General features: G+C 41.9%; 1 protein-coding gene across 1 annotated transcript in view; it reads right to left on the minus strand.

Annotated features, from left to right (window-relative positions):
* Nucleotides 1-27,918, minus strand: part of ANO4 (anoctamin 4) — a 190,167-nt gene that overhangs the window by 133,156 nt on the left and 29,093 nt on the right. The window contains exons 4-5 of the mRNA XM_045826360.1: nucleotides 15,724-15,860; nucleotides 12,651-12,809 (exon numbers count right to left, since the gene is read on the minus strand). Of these exons, the coding sequence (XP_045682316.1) occupies nucleotides 12,651-12,809; nucleotides 15,724-15,860 (296 nt within the window). The remainder of the gene's footprint in view (nucleotides 1-12,650; nucleotides 12,810-15,723; nucleotides 15,861-27,918) is intronic.

A 27,918-nucleotide genomic window follows, 5' to 3' on the forward strand; every position in this document is an offset into this window, starting at 1 on the left:
ACTAAAAGATGCATATCTGACTAGTGTCGGTCCAGTCATTAAGGCCTAGAACAATTATATGATATAAATTATATTCACGGAAAATTGCTAATGAGCATCAACAATGAGCAAGTCAAGATGAAATGATGAGCCGGGCACTGTCCTTATGGGATTCCCACTCCAGCTGGAGAGGCCGAGCTGCACGGAGCGGCCATGACACGTCCATCAGAAGCTACTACTGCACCTTTGCTCATACTGTTTCCAGCCCGGAATGCCATGCGTTTCTACTTTCCTGCCTGGTAGGTACCTACTCATCCTTTAGGACTCAGGTCACCTCCTCTAACCTTCCTGAGACTTCTGGGGACAGTCTGAGGTTGCCTTAGGGCTTTTATAGGAACTCCTCAGGCTGTATTTCAATCACCTATGTCATGCCTGTCTTCATTGCTAATCCCTGAGCTCCTCCAAGACACTGAGCACAGGGTGGCAGCTTGTATTATCCAAAGGTGGCCCTGATAATGGCTTTCATCCCATACCTTCCAGAGCCTCGCCACTCTCCAGCAGGAGGTGGGATCTATGTCCCTTTCCGACGACCCTGCCTCTGTCAATGAGGTGCAGCACAAGAAATATTTCTGGGCCCAGGTCATAAATATGCACATCTGCCTTCTTCTGTTGGGAGCCAGGCACCATGTCCTGAGGAGCGGAAAGCAGAGCAGCCTCAGAGGAGCCCATGGAGAGGCCCACGTGGAAAGGCACTGTGGCCTGCAGCCCACAGGCACGGCTCAGCTCTGGGCGGACAGCCAGCACCAACCTTCCAGCTATGCGGAGCAGCCCTCTTGTAAGGGGGTCCACCAGAGCCCTAGAAGCTCTGTTCTAGCTGCTGCCTGATGGAGCACAGAGAAGCTGCTTCTGCTGAGTCCAACAGCAGCTTTGAGAGTGAAATAAATGACTGTTGTTTTAAGTCACAGGTTTTGGAGTTGTTAGGCAACAACAGATAACTGGAATACTTTTTCATTTTTGATTCTCCACTGCCTGGCACAGCGCCCGGAATATAATGACTGATACTCTAATCCTTGTAGGGAAGGAGCTTGTCTTTCCTTTGTTCTCCCCCCTTTTCTCTTTGCATCACAAACTCATGGATGTCTTTTTATGTGGACTTGTGACTACTACTGTCTGATTCTCAAAGATCCGGTCTCGGTGAATTTAGGTTTTCCTTGAACAAAGAGAACTGTCTAGTATTAGCATCAGAACAAAAGTGTGGGTGTGGGGGAGGTTCTGTGATTGTGGGTCATTTGCCCAGCCATGCCCATGTGACACACCAGAGAAAGCTACTCCACCATCACCTTGAGGCGCCATGTAAGATTTGTGACTTAAACTGTAAAGCCATTTGGGTAGGTCAGAGAGGGGGCTGGCACAACTTAAGTGAAGGGACGGGTAGTCAGTCAAATCTGCTAGGTGGAGGACTGGTGGCTGCTCCCTGCATTTGTTGTCAGCTTGGCATCTCTGCTCCCTCCTTCTGAAGTCTCTGCCCTCATTGCCAAGAAGAGCTGGGACTACATTTCCCAGAATCCCCTTCCCTGTGGGATGCTAAGGGGTGCTCAGGTGAAATCTGAAAAGTGGAAAAGAAGAGGCTATTTCTCCCTCCAGGTAAGCTGTTAGAGACAGTCGTGTAAGTTATTTGTGTGAGTTAGAGAGAGCTCCAGCTAAGTTTTTTGAGAATCCTCTATCTGTTGCCACACTCAGCCATTCTTGAGATCCCTAGTGGCTTTCCACCAGTGTGGTGCTTCAGGAAGCAGTTGGAGGTCACTTCCTGCCCTTCACTCCCCAGCCTTTTCAGCAGTGGTATAAGCCTCTGTATTAATCACTTCATTGTTGGAAGACACAGAGTGCTTGCCTTCCTGCAGAACCCTAACTGACAGAGGGGCCAAGCAGTCACAAGCACTAGGGAAGACTTTAAGAAACTTTAGTCTCTGGATAGACAAAAGTGGGAAGACCACAAAAGGGGTAGCTCCCAAAGTGGTGAAACCTAAACTGATAAACTGCAAAGAACAAGTCAGGGAAGGGGGTTGCAACCAAGTCAGGTCTCCCCAAAGGTCCCTACAATGCTCATGCACTTGATTTGTCCCTGCTGTGTGCCCTGGGAAGAGGTCATTTAGATGCAAACACCATGGTTTTCCCTGCCCCCTCCCCCAGCCCACACCAGCCAGTTTCTTTCCTCCTGTATAGTGCACCCACCCCTCATTCAGTTACTGTTCCATTTCTTTCTACCCTCACCCCAGCCCATGACTGTGAAAACAAACGTAATTGGAATGCAAATTCCTAAATCTCAGTTCACCCATTATTTTAGGGACCGTCCTGGACTCCTGTGATGAAATAGTGACTCCCTCCCAGTATGCCTGCACCTTTTCTCCACAGCACTCATCACACCCGACATATTTATTTATTTAATGCCTCTCTTCCCTCAGTAACAGTAAACACTCATCAGAGATGTGACGAATAAATGAAAAATGACTCCATCTAGAAATGGAATCATCAGGTACCATCCACTGCTCTTAAAAGATGCCTAACGAACAACAGGGAGTGAATTAAGCTTTGGTCCCCACCTCAAAGGACAGTGCTGCGTCAACACTTTTGCAACTAAAGTATATCAGGCTTGGTTAATAAAATTCAGCTCACCATTTATCTTTGTCAAGTTTTCCATTTGTAAGGATTACAAGCAGGAGACCATGGAATTACATTTGTCTGGACTGCTTCAAAGCTTCGAAATCTCTCCATCTCGTTAATAAATAATTAGTGTCATACCCTGAGTATATAGCTGGAGCAATTTTTAGCACTTTAACATAACATGTAGTAAAAGCAACAGGAACAAAACACCGTAAAGAAAGGACTTTAGTTCCTTTCATAGCTGCAACAATGTGATGCCCACATTTCGTACACAATAAATGATGACAATGCAAAATGCGTTTTATATCAGACAAGTTCAATCTAGACCATTAAGATCTTTCAGATGAATTATATTTGGGCTTGTGGGATGGTAACAATACTTCATAGCATCACTTGAGTTCTTCAGCTGTGCCTTGTCTAGTGGGCATATATTTCCTTTAATGTTGTGCTGTCTTGAGTGAAGGGGTCTGTGTGAGTCATAAGAAATATGAATTGGTTTAGAACAATGCTTTGAGTAAATCAGCTCAAGATCACTTTGTACTGGTCATCTTGACCTAGCAACAGAAATGTTTTGACTAAACTTTGTTTTCCTAACCAAGCAAAAGCAGTTGAGGCAATAATTAGGCTCTCAGGTCTTTAACTGAACTCAAAAATTGGAGTGAAAGTAGCGGGGGTTGGGAGAGGAAGACAGAAAGACAGAAAAAGAGATGGAGAGAAACAGACAGGAAGACTAAGACAGAACAAAGGAGAGGACACCACCCCTTCCCCCAACTTGATGAAGCTGCCTTAAGGAGATGGACCCATGAGAGCGAGGCTGTGATTCTGATGGCTGATGTAGGGCAGTAGCAGGGAACACCAAAAAGGACAGAGTCCCACCCACCAGACACCTTCAGCATTCCTAGACTCAGGCCAGGGACCCTCAGTCCAAGAGGTGATGATGTTGAATGCTTGATATTAGGAAAGAGGGTGACCAGTGGTTGTAACCACATTTATTTATCAATACCACCAACAAGCATTTATTGAACCCTTATTATGTGCTTGACTCTTCTAAGCATATTATCATGTACTAACTCATTTTACCCTACTAACACCCCCACTAGTGAGGATTATCTTCTATTTAATAAATGAAGAAACTGAGGCACAAAGAGGTTAAAAGTCTTACCTAGTTATTTACTAAGAAAGTGGTGGAATAGTTAAGTGGATCTAAACCCCAGCTGTCTGGTTTGAAAGGCCAATCTTAACTTACCCTAGCCTTCCCCTCAAATATATGTCTTTTCTGATTCAGAGTCTGATGTTACAAGTGGCTTGAGAGTTGGAGCACGTGAATGAAAGAATGGAATAGTTGCTTTGAATTCCTCCAGCTACCTCACGGGCACTGCAGCAAACTACACAATTGGGTCAAAAGGTCTTACTCAGTGGTTCTCAACCAGGGATGATTTTATCCCCACTCCACCCTGGGGACACATGACGATGCTCGGAGACATTTTTGATTGGTATAACTTGAGGGAGTGCTACTGGGATCCAGTGGGGAGAGGCTGGGGATGCTGATAAATACCCTGTAGTACACAGGACAGCCTTTCCCAGCAAAGACTTATCCTGCGCAAAGTGTCAATAATGCTGAGGTTGAGAAACCCTGGAATCGAATTAATTAGTGTTACTGAAACATGGACATGAAAATCAGCTACTTACAGCCTTTTGCAGCAAAATCAAAATTCCATAAACTCAGCACTGGGTTAAGTCCTCAGGGTGTGAAAACCAGCATGATACACTCTCTGCCATCGAAGTGATTATACCAGCCCCAAGGAATCTTGGCCTCTAAAATGTTGTGTCTTCAACTTAGAAGGCAACTGGGTACACTGAAGCAGAATCTGTATCTGTGTGTACTTGTTCTCTCTTTCTCCCCTTCCATCCAGGGCCCTGGGAATTCCCCCATCGCTGGGAGGTCCAGCTGCGCCAAGACCTGTGGGATGAAACCACAGGTCTGGCAGTGTCTCGACCATGAACTCTATCAGTAGTAGTGAATGTTCAGGGGGCCAGCCAGGAAGTCCAGCTGCTGTAAGTACCAGAGAATCACCCTCTGCCAAATGGGAGCGGAGCCCGTCCTCCATCACCTCCACAGACCTCAGCCAATGACTGACTGATGTGGGACCCTTGCTTTACAGGTGACCCAGCTCTGTGCTGCACTCTCTGCTCCCAGAACTTCCCTGTTGGATCAGAAAACACATTCCTGGCTTGGCTTTTCTCCCCTGCTCTCTTCTCCTTCCCTCACTCTCCTTCTCCCTGACAGCACTGCACCAAACAACAACGTTAGCAAGAATCCCCACCTCAAGCTCTACTTCTGCTTAGGAAGTTCTACCTAAGGCATCACTTTTTTAAAAAGCTCACTGCAAGCGTGCATCAGCAATGGTAACTCTTGAAAGACACTGCTATGGTCTGAACGTTTGTGTACCCCACAAATTCATATGTTGAAATTCTAACCCTTCAAGGGTGACCGTATGAGGGGGTGACGTCTTTGAGAGGTGAGTGGGTCATGGGTGGGATTGTTGCTCCTATAAGTGAGGCCCCACAGAGCGAACTCACCCTTTTCACCACGTGAGGGCACAAGGAAGGCACTTCCTATGAACCAGAAAGTGAGTCCTCAGCAGGCACCGAATCTGAAGGTGACTTGACCTTGCACTTCCTAGTCTCCAGAACTGTGAGAAACATTCTGTTGTTTACAAGCCACCCAGACTGGGTGTTTTGTTACAGCAGCCCACACAGACCCAGACAGTCCCTCGGGGAATCTCCAGAGCTCCAATGTTCAGGAGGAGATCTGCTTTCTTCACTCTTTGCTTATGACTATCCTTCGTTCTCCTTTCTCTTCACCCCAACCTGAGACCCCTGGTAATACACACAGGTGGCACAGAAGCGAGTGGAGAGAACTAAGTGGAGTAAGGTCTAAGTCTCTCTTTTGAGGCACTACAGTCTCTCTGGAAGCACTAAAGGACAGGAGTTTGGATAGTGCAGTTTGTCCTGACACCCATTCATTTTAGACCCTCATTAACATAGTCTTAATGGCGAAGGAAGGGAAGAGTCCCTGGTTCTCTCCTCACATTCTCAAAGCTCTGGATCCTGAGACAGCATCTCCAGCAACAACCTGGATGTGGCTGCAGAGCACAGACAGAGATGAAACAGGAAAGGCAGCGAGGGCGGGAAGCCTGTGGGGCCGAGATCAGTCTGGGTTGGAGGAGCACGTTAAATGCAGACGTCTTTGTGGAGTTTTCCCTTGAACAGGGTAAAGCAAGACTAACACGGGCAATTAAGTACAGTTTCTTAGCTCTGTGTTGATCCATAATTTCATTCCTGGTGAATCTAAACCAAGCCTTCTGAAAGAAGGTAAATGTCTGAACCTTGATAATGCTGAACTTGTTACCTAATGTATTCTGAGTTCTTCCAAGAGCATTAAAATAATCATTCATCTCGTTCATGAATAAAATTAGCAATCTATGGTCAGTTGATGTTGCTATTCCTCATGGTTACATTTGAAGGGATTTCTGAACTGGAAGAAAAATTTTCTGGGAGGGGAGTAAAAGGTAGAAAATTGTACTGCAACAATAATTAAAATACAATTTAAACAATGAAAAAAATTAAAGAATTAAAAGTTTGCCTTGAAAAATTACTATAAAAGTGTTAATGCATTGTATTCAGCTGTTAAGATAACTGTAATGATGATAATAATAAAGATTTATTAAAGATGCTTATATGACAGGTTCAGAGTTAGCACTTAATATGAATGATCTCACTTAATTATCATAATAACTCATCAAACAGATGTCATTATTAGCCTCATTTTGCTGATGAGCCGGCTTTCCCAAAAGCACACAGATTTTAATGGTGGAAACGAACAAACACATGGCATGTCTGATCCCTGTTCCTTATTGCTCCGTAACAGATCACCAGGAACTGGGAGGCTGAAAAGCACACATCAATGCTCTCTCAGTTTCTGTAAGCGAGGGATCCAGGCAGAGCTTAGCTGGGGCCTCTGCTCTGGCGTCACCAGGCTGCAAGGGAGGCCTTGGTCGGACCCGCAGTATCATCAGAAGGTTCAACTGCGGGAAGACCAGTTTCCCAGATCCCTCGGTGTTGACAGAATCCGTTTCCCTGTGGTTGCAGGAGTGAGGTTCCCGTTGTCTTGCCGGCTGTCAGCTGGGGGCAGCTCTCAGACACTAAAGGCCATCCCACCTTTCTCTGCACATGGCTCCCTTCACAGACTATCTCACTGCATGGCAGCTTAGTTCCTCAGAGTCAGCAGAGGAGAGGCTCTCCCATGCCCATCGGCTGAGACAGGGTTGTATACACCGCCAGGGTTGACATCCCCCGACATTTGCCATATTCTATTGGTTAAAAGGAAGTCACAGATCCTGTCTGCGCTCAAGGGGAGGGAATTACACAAAGGTGCAAAAACCAGATGGCAGACACCACAGACTTTGGGGTCTGCCCACCACAACCACTACCCAGGTAAGGACTGCAGGCATGCGTGCGGCCCTCAGTTTTTGCCAAAGTTATATATCATCTATGATACTTCAATTTCCTATGCTTCCTTAAAAGCACTCACTTTTAAAAAATAATTATTTATTTTACAAAGAACTTTTATATCACAGTTATAACAGGAAAATCAATGTTACTTGCCATAAAGAGAAGGTAAAGCAAAGGTAAAATGAAAAGTCAAGGTAAAATAAGAAACAAAGATTTACGCTGCACAATGTATTCACCTCTATGGACTCATTTAATCTTCACATAGTTCATGGTAAATACGATCATCCTCATTATTAAAAATGCAGAAACCGAGGTCCAGAGAAGTTTAATAAACTACTGAAGACCCCTCAGCTTGCCTGTGATTGAACCAAGATTCTAACCCTTGGATACTGGCACCCCAAGTGCATAAGGACTATGGTCTAGAAAGCACTAGACTTCACGATGCACCCCAATTTTCCTGGTTCCCTTTCTACCTCCACCTCTTCTCGGCCTGTCTACTGCCTTCTTCAACCCTGGGATTCATCTTCAGATACCAGGCATCAACGTGATACAAGAGGAAAGAGTAAGGATGCTCAGGTTTGAGTCCTGGCTTCATTTCTGACCTTGCCACGTGGGGCGAGTTACTGCTTTGCCTCAGTTGTCTCATTTATAAAATGGCAATAATAATAATAATAATAATAGTAGGTAATTAATAGATGCAAGAGTGAATATTATAATAATACTACTTTGTCATCATCTCAAAGAAAAATACGCTAGACACCCAACCTTGAGGGCTGTGCATGTGTTTACTTCAGTTAGATTTTCAATCCCTCTGAGACACGAGTGAAAACAGAAGCAAACTGTTTTTGACAGATTGCATTATTTTCTGCATTTCTGTTTCTAAAGCTCCCTCTCTCTCTGTGGGGGCAATGTCCTTGATTAGGACTGACAGAATGAGGCCTTAGCTAGGAGCATGCTCAGGACACCCCCAGCACCAGAGGGGAGGCTGCGCTTGTGGGCACAGACGCAGGCAGGTGGGTCCATGCAAAGGGAGGAACTCGTCACTCTTTTCTTATTGCTTCAAGGACAATGCTCCCAAAATTTTTTACTTTGCTTTTCCACACCCATTTTGCCTCTAAAGTAAGTGATTTCTGTTCGCGTGAAAGCATGCAGTTACCTCTCCCATCTTAAATAGAAAGAACTCTTTTGTGACCCAACTTCTTACTCCAGTTATCACCCCATTTTTCTATTTTCCTTTATAGTGAGCCCCCTTCAAAGAACTATTTCTATTTTCTGTTTCCAAATTTTCTCCTTCCATTCTTTCTTAAACATTCTTTAACCATGGTTTTACTTCTGCCTCTCCAGAGAAATTTCTCTTGCCCAGCTCACCAAAACCCTCCACGCTGCTAAAGTCAATGGCTGTTTCCAGTCTTCATCTTACTCACCCCATCAGCAGCATCTGACATAATCAATCCCTTTCTCTCCCTTGAAACACCCTCCTCCAGGTACCACACCTTCCGGGTGTCCTCCTAGCTCCTTTCTGCTGACTCCTCTGTCCTCCAAATTCATAACACTGGGGTGTCCCACTGCTCCATATTTGGGTCTCTTTTCCATTTGTGGCTGTTCCTTTGGTGATCTCATCCAAATGCATATTTCCAGCCCAGATCTCTCCCTGCTTTCTAGACTTTTCTATCCTACTCAACATCTCCACCACTGGGACACCGCAAACTTAACACATCTACAAGGGGACCCACTCCCCTCTGCATCCCTATAAATGGCAAATTCTTCCTTTTAACTCGTTAAATGAAAAGCATATAACACATGAATAGCCTGTGATTTCCTCTCTTGCATAACTGATTCAATCTGTCTATAATTCCCAGAAGTTCTATTCTTCTCAACCTCTCCTCTGCTGTGTGCTTAACCAAGCTACCATCACCTCTTTCCTGGATTCTTGCAAAAAAAATCCTGATGTTCCTGTTTCTGCCTTTGCCCCCTTGACTCTTCTCCCAGTCTAGTGTCACCAAAACTCAGATTGACCCTAATAAAATAGAAACCAGATCTCATCCCTCTGTTCAAAACTATCCAAGGATTTCCAGTATCACTCAGAGACAAGCTAAAGTTCCCCAGTGACCACCAAGGCCTGATGTCATCTGGCTTACACTGCCCCTCGGGTGTAATTTCTTACTATTATCCACCTTTCCCAGTCAAATCCTGTCGTATTAGCCTCCTCACTGTTCCATGCGCCTCGGGGCCTTTGCACTGACTGTTCTCTTTCCCTGGAAGAGAGGCTCACCTTTGCCAACTCTTATAAAAGTGTAAGTCCCTTGCAACACTTTCTGCTTTACCTTATTCCCCATAGCAATTATTGACATAATATATATGTTTACTTATTTATTTTGGATATAAGTTCCAACAGGGCAGGGATTTTTATCTGTTTTATTCATTGCTGAGTTCTTAGTGCTTAAAGCAGTGCCTGGCATAGAATGAGTGTACAATAAATATTTGTTGACTGAATTAACTATCATCAAGATGGTATGATTTATCTAATTATAGTTATTTTGTAATGACTGTAATGATATGGGTTTTCTCCCCTGTTCTGCATGATTCTACAGAAGAAGAATCAGCTCCATTAATATAACTGCTATTCACACATTCTAAATAATTCAAAAGTTGTCCATGATTTGACAATTATATGCAAGAAAAGATAAATTCATATTAATAATGATGATCTCAAGATAGGTACAAAAGTGTTTATGATGGGCATAAAACTAAAAATTAGACATAGCTAAAACAGAAAATGTGAATTAATACATATGTGTGTAGCTTTAGGAAGGGGATCTCTTTAAATAGACGGACACTAAGAAGCAAATCACTTGCTGTTCCTTTGCTTTTTCTCCGGGCTAATATGAGTTCTAGAATACCAAAGTCCCAGGGTGCCAAAGCAAGCATGGACCTGCTGACTCATCAGGCTGCTGCTAAGGTTTTAAGAAAGATTAAATTCGACTAGGTCCATCCTCACCGTTATCATGACACGAAGGTTCTCCTAGTTCTGCTTCTGGACATTGGATGTTAAAAGAGATAAGGATTCTCTTACTGTCAAACTGTTCAACAACTGAGCCCATCTTTGCCCATTTGGGAGCATAAACCTCAAAGTCTGTATAACATGTTTTCCATAATTTTTGGACATCAAATACAGCTAATGAAGACGATACTAGTAATTCACAAAATGTACTTAGTGTTAATCATTTCAGATGTACAGGAATTCACAGTAAGCTTCCTGGGTGTTCTTTTTCTTTTCCACTTGAAATGTGGAAACTTCTTTGCTTTATGTATAAAAAGTTGAAGTAACTTCTGGAAGCTGAAATAGTCATTAAAATTGTATCTCCATTGCAGCTGTTTATAAAACACTTGATTTAAAGAAAACTGCTTCTGATGGTTTCTAAATCTAGTAACACCATGTAGATTCAAGTTTATTGTTTAACCAAGGGACATTATTTTAATTATTTGTGGCAGGAAAAATTTAATTGATCTATAATTTCCTGCTGCTTCCTAACCTGCAAAGACCCCTGTTCTTGCTGAGCTGGCTGAGGCTGAGAGATGCACAGCAGAGCTCAGAGGCTGAGTTACAGCCAGTTGTGCCGCTGATGCAAAGTGCGTGGGCGGCAGGAAAGAGGGAACCAGGCAGTGGGAAAGGCTGCTTGGGAAGAAGGTTGCTACCTGCTGGCACCCAACAGAAGACTGTGAGATAAAGGATAACAGGGGTGCTGCCACTCAGAAAAGAACCTTTGGAGGGAAGGAGAGGAAGAAACACATAGAATCTTTCTATGAACTCTCGCCACATGGTGACATGACCCTTTTCCCAATTGCTGTTTTTTTCCCTAGTATACATTAAAAGAGTACCAACTATTAAAAATTTTAAGACTTGTAGTCTGCTCTAATTCTGATAGATGTATACTGTCATCTAGATATTTTAGGGCACACGTAAGAGATTTGTCATCTTAGTAATGTGTATTGTTTTTTTTTAAGTGTGATGCTTTTTGAGTGTTAACTAATAAGCCCTGAAATGACATTGTAAAAACCTACTTAGAAATAAATAGTCATGAAACTTCAAATATAAATAGTCACAAAACTTAAACTATAAATGTTTGGTTAATTGAGTAAAGCTACCTAGTTTTGATGGGAATTGAAATTTTGAATGACTCAGAATGGATGGGGGGAAAGGACTGTTATTATTTAGGACCGTGTGGCAATTCAGAGCTTGTATTTCTTTATATAAAAATCCTGAAATTTAACAGTAAGAATAAAAGATGAAGGAATAAATTTTAAGGTAAAAAAAAATCAATGTACCATTAATGTTAAGGGAAGAGAGTATACAGTTGCCTCAGTAACAACTTCAAAGAACAGATGTATTTAACTCTGTCTGTTGCTCGGGGAAACCTCCCACTGAGGCAGACCTTTGAGCAAACTTGTTCCACTTTCCTAAGAACGAGACCCCTAAGATCACACTCATCTCACTGGTTTTCTAATTCTCTTTCTGGAAACAGTCTAGAAAAATATGCTTGTTTTATAAATCCTCCAGAGTTGAGACAAGTTTAACAGATGTGAAGAAAATTCCATTTATCTGAAGTGTCCCAAGATCAGCATGCAACCTGTACCCTACCAGGAGAAACCCGGATACCTGATTTCAAAGCTCTATCCCCTCAGCCTTGAGGAGCATCATCAGAAATGAAAAAACATTAACTGCCAATATGTTTTTCTTATTGACTAGGAAAAGGTCCAGAATCTTTGTACAGTATTTAGGGAAAATCTGAGAAGAATTACATCTACCTACCAGGACCAAGTTCTGCACATGCGCACAGTCTTTCTGGGCACACCACCATCTCACCGTGTGTTATAAGCAGAGATTTGGCTGGACCTCTTGTACCTTCCTCACTAAATTGTTCCTTAAAACTCCCCACACCGCAAGGAAGGAGAGAAGGGAAGAGAGAATACTGGTAAGGCAACTCAAGTCTTGGAACACAATAAGAACAGCCTGAATGTTTCTTAAAATTGGAATCATATTTTAAGTTCCAGCGGTTCAGGGCCAAATCAGCCTGTCTCTTCTAGTGTGTGAGGATGACTGGGCTCAAGAGGTTTCCTGAAATGTAAAAACAGCCTCCAGTGTGGGCGTGATTATATTTTACCCAAGTTCTCCTTGATCCATGATACTAGAATGTTCCATTCACATAGAGAAGCAACCGATGAAGGAAGTCAAGTAAATTACAACTTTGAAACAATCAATCCCAATGAAATAAAGTATTGTGATTTTCACAAAATCATTTGGCATTAAAATGCTCTCAGAGCAAACTGTGATGTGAAAGCTTAATTGCTGGAACATCCTCCAAACACTGCAGATTGGCAAACTCTGACCAAATAAAACATTCAGTTAACATAATGACTAATTGCTTATTTTTCAAATTGTGTCTTGCTGTAATTGATGTATATTTATATTTTTATCATCCAAGAAAACTATTTACCTCTTTCTCCATTTGTAATCCTTCTGCTCTGATATTTCTTTCAAAAACTTCTCTCTTTTCAGTCTGGGGGCTGGATTTTCTGTACACAAGAATGTAGTCAATGCGACACTTCCCATCTCTGAAGTAAAGTCCATTGGATTTGCTCTTTTCCCGCACTGTCTGCATGCAGAGAGAAAGGGACTGGAGTAAGCCACTCATAAAGCTGAGCCTTGGATGACGAGTGGGAAAGGACAATTTAAACTAAATGCATTTTTCTTGTGTTTCAGCAAACATACGTGTTTTATTCATTAAAAATATAAACAAGAAGAAACAAAATAAAAATTGGAAAAAGGACTGAGTCACTTGGGCAAAACTTAGGACACCCAACCACACCAAATGTTGGCAAGGATATGTAGCAACTGGGAATCCTCATATTCTACAAGTGAGAGTGAAAACTGATAGACTTCCTCTGGAAAACACTGGCATCATCTTGTAAAATCGAACATTTGCATAACATACAATCCTAGAGCAATTTTTCGATAAGGCAACAAGGAGACATGTATATGAATTTCATAGCAGCATCATTCATAAGAGCAGAAAATAAAAAAAACTGAAATCAATTCAAATGTCCATGAATAGGTAAATACATAAATTGTAGAATACTCATAGAGTGGAGTCTTTATACAGCACTGAACATGAACGAACTGTAGTTGAATCTAATAATAAGCATAAATCTTAAAAGCAACACTGACAGAAATAAACCCCAAGTCACGGAAGACTTCATACCACATGATACTACTTTTTATAAAACACTAAATAAAATACATCTAAAAAGAAGTTTGTTGTTAAGGTTATATACATATGTGGCAAAACTATTTTTAAAGCAAGAGAATAAAAAACACAAAAATTCAGGAAGACAGTGTCTCCTGTGGGGTCAAGGGATGGGATCGTCTGCAGCTTTGAAGGTTTGGGTGATATTCTAGTTCAATGTTTCTTGAACTTCTTTGTCCACAATAAAAAACGAATTTTACTTTGTGATATGTGTATCTATCTAAACATACACACAATATCTGAGACAAAAGTTTTACAAAATAACACCTATTCTTTCTACTTACATATACACTGATATTAATTTTCCATTCCATTAAAAACAATTGGAGTTAGTTACCTACAATTAGGCCAAATTATTTTCACATAATTTGAAAAACACCATCCTAGTTTATAGGTTGGATGGTGGTTCAAGGTGTTCATTTTATGATTAGGCTCATGGCTTACATATAAGTTACACGTACTATATTGCAGTGATCACATCTATAAAACGTAAAGATCAAACACAGTAGGTGTCATTTTTGTCCAGGCTCCACGGGCTTGCTGTGATCAACCACATGGGAGGCCATCGGGGATGGCTGGCCAGGCTGGAGCTAGGCTTCTCAGGCTGATATATTTTCAAAACATGTCTGTAAACTAGTAAGTAGAAACGGGGGGCTACCTTTTCTCTAGGCCACTGTATACATCAGTTTCCAAACAATAGGATGAAGAAGGCAAGTATGCCAGACCGACAGGCCATGGCTAGAATCCACACTTTTTTTTTTCTTCTAATTTTATTGTAATCATTGTTCAAGTACAGTTTTCTGTCCTTTACTTCCATCCCAGCCCACCCACCCATTGCTCCCCACCTCCCTCCCATTTCCACCCCCCTCCCCTAGTTTTTGTCCATGTGTCCTTTATACTTCTTCCTATAAACCCTTCCCATTCTCCCCTGAAATTCCCCTGAAATTCCCTCCCCTCGCCCCTCTGGTCACTGTCAGCCTGTTCTCTATTTCAGTGTCTTTGGTTATATTTTGCTTATTTGTTTGTTTTGTTGTTTAGGTTCCTGTTAAAGGTGAGATCATATGGTATTTGCCTTTCACTGCCTATACCCTTGCACACAAGTTCTATACATGTAACCTCATCTAAAAGGGACATTTCAGCCAGGAGAAATGGAAATATCTGTTACCATGGACATTTACAACTGATGACCAATTTTTGGCTTTTGCCTTAAGCAGTACTCAGAAGTCTACCCAAGCAAACACCTTCTTAATGATTTGCCAAGCAAGGGAACTACCCTATAGATTTAGCACATCAGCGCCTGCCTGCAATAACAGGGCTTCCGCCAAGGGGTCAGCAGGAGGGTTAGCAAAACCCTAACCTTCCTGAGAAGGTTTCCCCTTCTAAATTAAGGGCATGAGACTAGTTGCTTGTTGAGGTCCCTTTCACAATCCCTCCTTTAGTCTACATTATCACACTCAAAATATCTGTGTGAAGAGGATGATGACAAAATGATTTTTCTCTTTAAAAGTGAAATAGTGGTTAGTAGTAGCATGTGGTATTTGTAGGGAGAAATCTAGGAAACTTGGTAGAAAGAAACAGCTTTCCCTGTGACCCTTTCAATGGCAAACTGGCTCTGGAATAACAAAAATATTAAGGATATGCAGTAAATAAATGACTCGTTCCATATTCCTATTACTTATACCCAGTGCATATACAAAGGAGATATTAAACTCCACTGAGACACAACCTGAGCAACAGTGAATGCCTCTAACAAAATACTTCTTTTTCCACACATGAACGGACTGGTCTGTTAACAACTGCAATGAGTTTCCAGATTACAGAGGCAAATGGAAATGGAGAGCGCCCCAAGGCAACACAATCTACTAAGGGCTGGTCCATTCTGTGTCACTGCTCTAGGTGCGAGGGGATTTGCACAAGGAAGTCCATCCTTGTAGAACTTACATTTTATTAGTGACATCCAAAACATAAATTTTCTTAAAATAACAGGTGGTTTCAAGAATCTTCCTTTGCATAAACAAAATGCCTTTAGCTATAAGGTGGGAAGTGCCAGTTTGCCATGACAGTTTGCCTTGAGCCTAGTTAGAGTCAGGGCTGCTGAAATACACCAGGCCCGTGGCAGGTTATCAAAGAATATACGACCTGCCCCTTGGTTGCCAGGAACATGCAGTTCAAGGGGATGATCACATTAAACAGTCCCTCAGAATATGCTTTACAGGTTCTCGCCTGGACCAAGACTTGTGTTTTTAAGAAATCACTGTCTTACCTCACCCCCTGCTTCCAATCTGCTAGCATCATCTGAAGTACTGGTCAGGTTTCCAGGGTGAAGGAGAGAATCGTCATCTTTGCAAGGACTGTTGACGGCTTCTAATTCATCAAAAAGGATATTGACATCCTTGGCCACTGGAACCAAAGTAAATACATTACCGGTGAGGTGAAGGATCCGGGACCTTAAAAGCAACAGTAAAAGAGAAGACATCTCCCCTTGGCTTTGTACTTTTTTCATTCTTTCAAGAATACCTTGAATGACAGGTATTTCTTTCCTAACACAAAATGATGTCAGATATAAATCAAGTTTGTCTAAACGGGCTCTTCATTAGATGAGATTAAAAACAATGTGAAGCAAAGTACCTCCAGAATGTAAATATAACTTGCCTTCCACAGTAACAGGAGGTGTTGTGTTTAGCTTTCCTTCACTTACGAGCTTAGCACAAGGTACTGCCATTTAAAACTTCGAAGAAGTCACTCTCTGGGCTGGAGATGACCTATACTTTTTCATCGTTATTTCATTTAAGTGCCACACAACTTACTAAGTGAACCCAGAAATGCCACTTGCATAGTTCAGCAAGAACTGTGATTTTCTTCCTCCGCGGTTACTTATTTAAGACCTAATAGAGGAAGCCCGATGCAGTAATAAAACACGCAGTTATATTTTCTGCCTTTCTTCTCCTCTAAACATGAACTGAAATCATGAAGTGAGCCATTCAGAAGCTCTCCCAGATGATGGTTGATGCTAACGTCTCAATACATATTAATGCACTGCAGATCAGAGTCCCAAACACAGCATACCACATTCAAATGCACCAAGCCTTGCAGTATAGCAGAAACAAGCTGGGCACTAGTGCGTGAGAAAATACAGTGCCGGGTGTCAGTCCCTGCTATGCCAACTCCAATTATGGACCAACACAGAAGTTCACTTTTTCCTCTGATGCTTTAAAATGGTGAAGGACTTTTAGCCTGTTAGAAGTCACTGCACAGAATAATTTGTAGGATTTTGAGTCCTATCTACCCAAGCATAGAAAAGACTATTCATTCTTTCATTCAAAAAAAAATCTTTAGAGACAGGCGTGCTACATGTCAGGCACAGAGCTGTGTGACGGCTGTACCTTGGTGAATAACAGTGATACATCTTCTTGCCCTTGTGGTGATAAGAAAAACAAAACAAATAACCAAAGAAATGTGGAGTGCTATAGAGACAAGTACAGAGTTTGGAGAGAGAGAGAGAGAATAGAGATGATGTATTTAGACAGGGTCACCAGAAAGCTATATGCAAGTGTGTGACTTTAGGCAATTCATTTAATTTCCAATTTTTCATCGGTAAAATAAAGCGGGTATGGAAATAAAACGAACATTTATTGCTTTCTGTGACAGGCTGAATCACAACCCCCAGAGGTGACCTAACTCCTGGGGCATGAGAATATGTGAATTTATATAGCAAAAGGGACTTGCAGATGTGATTACATCAAGGATCTTAAAATGGGGAGATTATCCAGGATTATATGGGTGGGCCAAAGTAAAATCAAGGGAGGCAGGAAGGTCAGATTCAGAGAGATTGGAAAATGCTACGCTGCTGGCTTTGTGAAAAAAAGGACAGGGCCACGGGCCAAGGAATGCAGGCAGCCTCCAGAAGATGGAAAAGGCAAGAAAGCAGATTCTCCCCTGGAACCTGCAGAAGGAACACAGTCTTGCTGATACCTTGACAACTTACAGCCTCTAGAACTGTAAGTTAATAAATTTGTGTTGCCTTAAGTCACTAAGTTTGTGGATTTGTTGCAACAGGGGAAAAAAACCCTGATACACTTACTACAGGTTATTAGACTTTGAGTCTACAAAGAAAAAACATCACGGTCTTTTCACATAACTTAGGTTTAAGAACACCGCTTCTGTGCCAGGTACCCAAGGACAGGTACTCCCACTTTTTCAGGAAGGGCTGCATTTTCAGTGTTGCAGGAGGTGTCAAAATCAAAGACAACTTCCCTGACCACCCTATGTAAAGAAACTCCCCCTCACCCAATTATTCTCCATCTCCTCTCATGGCTCATTCCCTCCCTACAATTTATCATAATTTCTAATTATACTGTTGATTCATTTGTTTACTTGTGGACCAGACATTCACCCTACTAGAATATAAGTTCCACAAGGGCCCGGACCTAGTCTGTCCTGGCTGGCATACAGAGGCCCTGGAGTGGAGTAGGCCCTCAACACTATTTGTTAAAATACGGAATGACAATCTTAGCACTGTCTGATGATGCCTGAAATCTGCATTTTTTCAACATTCTAGGGCTCTAGGACCTTGCATATACCTTCTAACATGATTCTTAGTCACAAGCCAGGAGCTCCACAGTTTCAAGTCAATACTGATTAGATTTTTGAGTAGTTATTAAATTTCAAGTAGATACTGGTTAGATTTGAACAACATGAAAATGTTATTTCAACAACGTCAGAAGACTTGCTTACTATTCCAAACTCTACCACTCAGCCATGGGAATCTGTGCTCCTGTTTTCTCATGTGTGAGACGAGCAGAGAAAACTTCTCTGTCAGGGTGTCTGAGAGGGCGACATCAGATAATGTACCTATTAGCAGGTGGCTGACATGTAGCAGTTCCACAAAAAAAATGTCGGTTTGTCTATTTTAGATCCCCGACCTTAAGTTACCATTTTAGCCTTATCAATTCAGAGGAAAAGCACAGTCAATAATAATGTGATAAGTATGCACAGTGACAGATGATTACTAGACTTAGTGAGGTGATCACCTTATAAGGTATATAAATAAGAAGTGTCACTATTCTGTATACCTGAAACTATGATAATATTGTATACGAACTACACTTAAATTTTTAAAAAGTCTAAAAATCTGGAACAGTTGTTAAGAGGGATAGATTGGGATGAGATGTGGGACAAAGGGAAAAGCTAAAGAGAACACTGAGATACGTGTCTAGGTGATTGGCTTAGACTGTGGAGAACTCCTGAATATTCATCCCCCCATCCATGAGAACTACCCTATGCTTTTGTCAAGAATATAGATAATTGCCAGGGCATATTCTGCCAGTATCACTTTCTGGTGCTGGCACAATCAGTTTAAAGAAAAGCCCTCTATGTTTGTGGTTCTCAGCTGGACCAAACTGTCACCTTGAAGACATCTGGCCTCATTCAGATGTGTGTCTGATCATCAGGGGTGGTGCCAGTTGGACCCAGTGAGCAGAGGCCTGGGATGCTGCTAAACATCCTACGCTGCGCAGAGTAGCCCTTAATGATGAAGTTATCCAGCCCAAAAGGTCAACAGTGCTAAGACTGAGAAATTCTGCCCTAGGTTAAAGCCCCAACTGTTTGGTTCTAGAGAGACGGTCTAACTTGGGAAAAGGGAGGGAAGCCGTACTGCTGCCCATCAGAAACACTCTTGAAAGTCACCATGGAGCTGCTGATCCCTGCATGCTCAAGAGAAATCGATATGTCATGGCAATCTGATTATTAGAGAAGGAGTGATATTAAGGCACCATTATTACCTGCCAGACTCTCAGGAGCTCTGGCAGAGATTAGAAATGCTGAACTGTCAGAAAATGCTCAGCTGAACACACGCTCGGAAAGAAGGCTGTAGAATCTAAAAACAATCCACAGCCCTAAGAAACATGTGCCCTTCCACATTTCACCACTGTTGCTGACCTATCAGCTACATGGTCAATTTTAGAAACAAAGTAAAATAGCCTTTGATGCAAACTTACATGATTTTCTTTAAACAGAAAACAACCTCCAACTTCCAAAGTTAACCAATTATTAAAAATCTATTTATTCAACAAGTATTTATTACATGCTTACCATGGCCAGACATCGTGCTGGGCTAGGGACTGGGCTCAAGTACTGGCTGTGATAGGCTGGTCCCTGCTCTCACAGAGCCCACTGTCCAGCCAAGATGAAAGTGGGGTCTCTCTATCCATGGGCATGGATATCACAAACATACTCTTCACCCAAACAAGGTCCCTTGTTAATGGATCCCATTGCCTCCCTTATACTTTTTTCTCAAATAAAAAAGTGTTCAATAAGTACCTGCCTGGAACAGTTCTGCTATTAGCTTCATTAAATGAGAAATGGAACCAAATGCTCTGAGGAGCTGATTAACAACAACTAGAGAGAGAGGGAATGCAAAAATGTCATGCAACCCCAATAATGGACATGCATTGCATTCGGGCTCAGGAAGGGCTGTGTGAACAGAACCAGGCAGCTAAGATGGTCAGGGTAGGTGGGCAGCATGCATTTGGGAAAGCAAGGGAGATACCCCAGTGATTGTTTTTGCAAAAAGCATGCATGCAGCCTAAAAAGACCTGCAAATACTATGGAAAACAGTGTGGAGTTTTCTAAGAAAACTAAAAATGGATCTGCCTTTTGACCCAGCAATTCCACTGGTAGGATTATATCCTAAGAACCCTGAAACAGCAATCCAAAAGAACCTATGCACCCAATGTTCATAGCAGCACAATTTACAATAGCCAAGTGTTAGAAACAACCTAGGTGCCCATCAGTAAATGAATGGATCAAAAAACTATGGTACATTTACACAATGGAATTCTATGCAGCAGAAAGAAAGATGGAGCTCCTACCCTTTGTGACAGCATGGATGGAGCTGGAAAGCATTATGCTAAGCGAAATAAGCCAGGTGGTGAAAGAAAAATACCATATGATCTCACCTTTAACAGGAACCTAAACAACAAAACAAGCAAACAAGCAAAATATAACCAAAGACACTGAAATAGAGAACAGGCTGACAGTAACCAGAGAGGAGAGGGGAGGGAATTTCAGGGGAAAAGGGGAAGGGTTTACAGGAACAAGTATAAAAGACACATGGACAAAAACTAGAGGGGAGTGGAAATGGGAGGGAGGTGGAGAGGGCGGGGGGGGGTGGGCTGGGGTGGGAGTAAAAGACAGAAAACTGTACTTGAACAACAATGAAAATAAAAATTTAAAAAAAATTAAACATAAAAAAAAAGACTTGCAAACAAAACGGCAGGGACGCATATGTAACAACTGCACAAGGGTCAAGAAACTGAAACTGCCCAGGAAGACCAAAACTCAGGAACGGAGTCTGAGGAATTCACCAAATTCAGCACAGCCAAGAGGGCCGGCTCTGTACAGAGGTGGGCAAAAGTAGGTTTACAGTGGTTTCTATGGAAGATAATAACAATAATCAATGAACAATAATACAAGAATAAACTGTTTCATGTACTCACAACCGTCAACCTAACTTTTGCCCACCCGTGTGTTACCCCAGAGAACTCAGAGGCCAGGAAGCAGGAGCTGGGGCTATTAAGGCGATGAAAACAATGAACAGTGAATACATTTTGTAAAGAGTCTAAAAGAGAATAAGAAATAAATACCAAAACAATCAAATAGTTCGACTCACTGCTCTTCTCTTTAATTCTCTATTTTCCAAATGCAGCAGAACAACCCCACCTTGGTCTTACGGGACAGGAGGACTTGGGTCTTTTCTGATGCGGAGAAAATGAAGTGAAATTATAGGTCACTGAAGACATGAGAGGGCTGAGCGGCGTAGTCTAAGTATCTATATTTGTTCTCCAGAGTGCCAGTTCATTATACTATTTTTGTCCTGAGCTCCACATTATTACCTTTGATACTCAGAATTCCGAAGGTATCATGTATTGACCTCAAAGCCTCATTAGAAAATGCAAAAAAGGGACACTTTCAGGAATAATTTAGAATGAAAAAAAAAAGCATTGTTTTCTCCATCTGAACACTTACCTGGCTGTTTTATTAACAATTCATCTTTTAGCCCTGGCTGGCGTAGCTCAGTGGATTGAGTGCGGGCTGCGAATCAAAGTGTCGCAGGTTCGATTCCCAGTCAGGGTACATGCCTGGGTTGCAGGCCATGACCCCCAGCAACCACACATTGATGTTTCTCTCTCTCTCTCTATCTCCCTCCCTTCCCTCTCTAAAAATAAATAAATAAAATCTTAAAAAAAAAACAATTCATCTTTTAAAAATAATGTATTTATTTACTTTTAGAGGGAAGGAAAGCAAGGAGAAAGAGAGAGAAAGAAACATCATCAGTTGCCTCTCTCACGCCCCCAACTGGGGACCTGGCCAGCAGCCCAGTCATGTGACTTGACCCGGAATCAAACCAGCGACCCTTTGGTCTGCAGGCCAGCGCTCTATCCACTGAGCCACACCAGTCAGGGTGACAAGTTCCTCTTTATGTCTAGGATCTCTTTCAGATGAAGGCCCAAGGTAACTCCAAAATTGCTAGCGAATAGAAGGCACTCAGTGTCCATTTAAAAATAAATAAAAGCTAGTTGTAAGATGTCATGAACTGTTATCTTTTCCTTTCTAATTATCTTAGTGAGATTTTACTTAAAATAATCTGTTTCTCTCAGGCTCAGAGATTCAATATAAAGGAAGGGAGAAGAGACAACAGTTTACTGAAAGCTGACAGTGCATTAAGAATTGTCAGGTCTGTTTCCTCCTTTCAGCCTCAGAACACCTTATCAGACAGGCATTATGAGAAAGAAGTCAGGTTCAAAGACGCAGAGCATGGCCACATAGCTCGTAAGTGACAGAGATGCGTTTAACCCGGGCCTGACTCGCAAATCCATGCTATTTCTAACTGGCTTCTTTTTTTAATGAAAAGCAGTTTAGTATTCTCAAACCATGTTCGGCTTTTGAGAACAGGAAGTCATTTAACCACTAAACAATTATCTTGTCACAGTCGTTAATAAAGCTAGACATTCCATCTACAGCCTGACGGGTCCGGCACTTTTTAAAATTTAACAAACAGATCAAATTAAATGTTTTTAAAACTTCAGGGGCATACACAGACTGAGCACAGCTTTGAGAACCTCAGGCTGGGATTAAAAAACTAAGCACTAATTAGCATTTATATCACACTAGCAAGCCTAAGCCTCTCTAGATGTTCAGTATTCTTCAAGTGAATCTGATAACGTCCCTAAGGCAGAGACTGCCTGGTTTGACAATAAGAAGAAAACAAGAAAGAGGGCCTAATTTAGAAAACTCAAAATAAGTAAATAGAACACTTAGAAAGGACATAAATCCTCTCTTGGCTGGCTTTAGTCCTTTTCAGCAGGCCAGCGGTTTTCAATGTGGGTTCCCTGGAACCCCAGAATCCATTTAGAAGCTTCAGGAAATGATGGGAGGGGTAAAGAGGAAATGGAGTGGGGGGAACCCTACACCCTCTACCCCCATGCCACACCCCAAACAATCCTGTTTTCTGTTTTATGTATTGAGATTCTACATGAAAATGTTTCTGGGAAAAAAGCTACTGGTTCTCCTGTTGCAGAAAATTTGGAAACCTCTGTTAGTGTGTTATGGCAACAATGAAATGTTTACGTTAACATATCCCCAAAGAAAAACTGGGGTAAGGAAGCTGGGGTCCTCACTGAGACAGATCTGAGAGCAGGCACTTTTTTCCTGCCATGGAAAGTTTACTTGAAGTGTTTTGAGATTCAAAAAAAAAAATGTGTGGCCATTAAAAAGTAATTTCACTGGCATTTCCTGGCTCGATAATGATGCTGTTTGTGTAAGCGAGTGCTGACGCTGGCACACGGTGCCCACGGTATACTCTGCAAGATCATGAACTCGTTCCTTGGACAGCATCTTTCTTACGGAGAGCTTCTCTGGCTCTCACTTCATTCTAAAGCAAAGACAGACACCTTCATTACTTCCGCAACAGGCCAGACAACGGAGGCACCTCTCACAACTCCATGAATGATATTTAGAGAACTGTCTGCCCGACCCAAGTTTTGCTCAATAACCTTGATTAGCTTTCATGACTTGAAATGAGATCAACGATGTTCTGCATGAAAGACCCTCGAAGTCTACTGAACATAATTTCCCTTCTCCGAAAGAACTGTGAGCTTTGGATTTAGACAAGCCTGAGTTCAAATGCTGGTCCTCCCACTTGCTAGCTATTAGATTGGGTTATTTACCTTAATTAAGCTCTAATTTCTTTATATGTTGAGCAGAGATAATACGATTTACCATGAAGAATCACTGAGAGGAATGAAGACAAGGAGGCAGCCAACACTTGCAAAGTGCTGTGTGCCAGACCCTACACAGAGGGCTTTGCCTAGATATACTAATATAACTATCTCCGTCTTACAAATGGGGAACTTAAGGCAAAGAGAATCTAACACTAAATAAAATAATATGGGTAAGAAGGTCAACCACAGAATTATCAGACAAGATTATTATTATCAGACAAGTTCAATATGTGAGGTCTGTTCAGAAAGTACCCAGCCAGGTAGTATGAAAAATACAGACATTTACTGAAGAAGATACAAGATACAAGAAACATAGGACATTGAACATTGTACACAGGACAATGACGCCTCAGTCCCCTTCAAAGTAGGCACCTTGGGACTTCACCCTGTTCTCCCAATGGCTATCAGATGCCCTATCATATTTTCCTGAATCTCATTGATGGTCTGAAATCTCTTCCCTTTCAAAGGTGATTTTAGTTTTGGGAGAAGCCAGAAGTTGTAGGGCATCAAATCGGGGCTATAAAGGGGCTGAGTCCCTGGGTGATTTGATGTGTTGCCAAAAAGCTCTGTATGATATGTGATGCATGAAAGGGCATGTTGTTGTGATGAAACTGCCAATCATCAGTTGTCCCTGGTTTCGGCCTTCTGAATCATCCGAATAGTGTCCACTTAACACAAAATGTGATGCAGAGTCATTGCTCTACTCACTCAGTCATTTTGAATGTGACAGCCACACAGTACACATGTTCACTCAATGGCATCTACCATCCCTCCTGACTAGTACAGTGGAATCATTCTTCATGCATGTACATTCCAGCCCACTCTTTTTGGCTGCCAGGTTACATCGATGTCATAAACTGTTCTCATTATATTAACAATGGTTGGACTTTTTCCACATAGACCCTATATGTCGGTCCCCCACTCTCCCTCAGCTTTGCCTTTGAAACAGCATGACCATATGGATTCAAAATAAAATTAGAGATCAGAACTCAAGAAATTGGATTCAAAATGATTCACTGGATGGCCCTGAGAAATGACTCGGTCTCCCCAGCCACAGAGGCACAGAGCAGCACCAGGGACGGAGCAGCCCCAGGGTTACCAGGCACGTGTGTGAGCACGCAGGGTCGGACTACGGGATGAAAGCCATCCAGCAATCCTTCCAACCCCCGGCTCTCATCTCAGACTCTCTGCTTTCTTTCCTTCATTAGAACCTAATGGACCGTAACAGAGTAATGTCTGCTAGGGTACGAATGCCACTGAAGAGTCCCCACAGCCTGCATTTGCATACACTGGGAACCAAGAAAGAAGAGTAAGGACAGAGCAGGAAGGGTGGGCGACACAAAGTGGGGGGAGGAATAATTTCTATACAGGGCTGGGCACTGATAATAATTTAGGGTGAGAATGAAAAGTTTCAATTACCACCGGAATGGTATATTTGTCAATGGTTCGGTTTGCTAATAAATGCTCTTACGCACAGACCTGCTTCATGGACTGTAAATTTTTAATATGTGATTCTCAGTCTAATTTCAGAATTAAATTACTTTCAAATGTCTGTTTCTCCAAAAAATGACTGGATTTCAAAACTCTGGTGATTAAAAAACAGGGTGTTTTTATTTTAACTGATGTCATACATAATAAAACAGGCATTCGGATTTTTAGAACATATGTAGAGAGTAGGATTCTTAGCAGACACACTCAAGAATAAGAATTTCCCCACGGCTTTGTCATCAAGTTAAATTATTCTCCATGTTCCCATCCCACTGGCGTGGTGAACAGTTCAATTTCAGTCATTGCTGACTCCCATTCCTCTATCTTACATATGCAGGACAGTATAACGGTTCCAGAGGTTTTGTAAACAGCAGAACATTTAAAGTAACCATCCCATCTCCAAGCTGCACTGGCTACTGCTGAGCTGCCCTCTTGCAAGTCTACAGTGGAATTCGTTCATTCATTCATTCATTCATTCACAAAATGTGTCAAGCAGGAGCAGGTATTATATTTTCTACTCGGACCCAAGGGACTAGGGATACAACAAACAATAAGATAAGGCTGCTGCCTTCCCAGCGCCTCCAAAGTACCCCGAGCACTGCAGGATCTGTTCCTTCCTCGGGCTGGGGAATCGCAGCCAGGGCTGTGGTTCAGGTGACTCAGGTGTAGTTGAACACAGCACAGATGTTCCCTCCATTTTCACCCACCCACAAGGAGCGACACGCCCACCGCCCACTGCAGCACACTGCAAGGACTAGAAGGGAACTGATCTTGGGAATTCTCCCTCTCCCTCTCTCTCCCCCCCCACCCCCCCCCCACCCCCACCCCGCACCCCTTCCTATCCAAGTGTCACCCACTTAGAAGCTTAGACTTGCAGAAACAAAAGCCCAGAACTTCAGACAACACAAAACCCTGCTGAAACAAAGGAGTTCAAGGAAGCTGCTGCCAACCCAGGATGAGGAGTCCAAGAAGGGAATAAAGAAGGGGGGAAAAACATCAAGGATTGCACACACCCTTACATTATACCACCACAGATAAATGATTTCTAGGAGAAAGCAATCAAGTTGTTTTCACTTAAAAAAATGAAACAAAATGTGACCAGTGAACATTTTAATTTTTCCTGAATTAAACGAAGCACCCAAACGTTCAACACTGCTTTAAAATATTATGCCTAGCACAGTGCCTGGTACATAACAGGTGAGATGGATGGATGGACAGATAAAGCAAGTCTTTTCTTCCTTATAAGCTGTATATCTGATATGAGGGAAGTTGAAAAACAACTTATGAATGGCCAGCCTCTCTGAGACATCTTTTTTTGAACAAATGAAGCTATTCTTGGGGCATAAGCACTATAGGAAAAATATGCAAATATGTTCTACAGTGTAGAAGGATGAGAAGGGATTCTTACATTAAGAGGTAACAGTAATACAATTTTTAAAATCCAAAGTAGCTCATTTTTCTTAATTATTTTCATTTAAGCTTTTATTTAGCAGAATGAGGGTTGATACATGATTAAATGTTGATTGTCATATATTAACTATACAGCACTGGGCAGGTATACTCAGTTTCTTCACCTTTAAAATAGAGAAATTAGCATCTGTTATTACTTAGGGTTATTTTAAAAAATAAAATTACTAAAATATTTCTTCAGTCTGGCCTATCTCAGACTCAAGAAATGTTTAAAATACATGCGAGTGCACACACACGTGCACATGGGTACACATGTGTACTCTCCTAGCTTGATCTTGAAGGCCATACAGATGTGTCCACAAAATTCTAAGAAAACAATGACATCTTCCCATTATCCTGCTAAAAATGTAGAAGAAAAGAAGTTTACTGATCATAAAGTCCTATATATTTTTTGTTTTCTTATTAATGATTTATTGTTTATGCTACTTCAGATGTCCCAGAATTTCCCCCCTGCACCCCACTTCCAACCAGCCCATCCCCCACTTCCACGGTCCATTCCCAGACCGCTGTCCATGTCCATGGGCCCTTCATACACGTTCTCTGACTGACCCCTTCTCCTTCTTTCATGCAGTCCCTACCTCCCCGCTCCGCTCTTACCGCTGTCAGTCTGTTCCATGATTCTATGCCTCTGATTCCATTTTGCTCATTAGTTTATTTTATTCACTAGTTTCCTCTTATAAGTGAGATCATATGGTATTTGTCTTTCACTGACTGACTTATTTCACTTAGCATAATAGTCTCCAGTTCCATCCATGCTATCCTAAAAGGTAGGAATTTCTTTTTTTCTTCCTGCTGCGTAGTATTCCATTGTATAAATTATCATTTTTTAATCCACTCATCGACTGATGGGCCCATAGGCTGTTCCCAGCACTTGGCTATTGTAAATAATGCTGCTATGAACATAGAGATAATATAAATTCTTTTGAACTGGTGTTTCAGGATTTCTAGGGTATATTCCCAGCAGTGGAATCACTGGGTCAGAAGGCATATTTTTTTTTTACTCTTTTATATGTTGGTCTTTCACAGCTTTCCATAAACAATAATCTGGTACAATCACTTGAAGAATTAAACATTGAATTTTTATACTTAGAAATGTCAATGAACTGGTTAAACACCTGAAGCACACATTGAATCTAGACAGAAATTGAAGGTAGGTGAACAGCCCAAATCTGCCCAGCCAGAAGTGACCCAGGCAACATGCACAGCTTCCCAAAATGACT

The sequence above is a fragment of the Phyllostomus hastatus genome, unplaced genomic scaffold (genome assembly GCF_019186645.2).
Source record: "Phyllostomus hastatus isolate PE091 unplaced genomic scaffold, TTU_PhHast_1.1 phas_scaffold_755, whole genome shotgun sequence".
Lineage (NCBI taxonomy): Eukaryota > Metazoa > Chordata > Mammalia > Chiroptera > Phyllostomidae > Phyllostomus > Phyllostomus hastatus.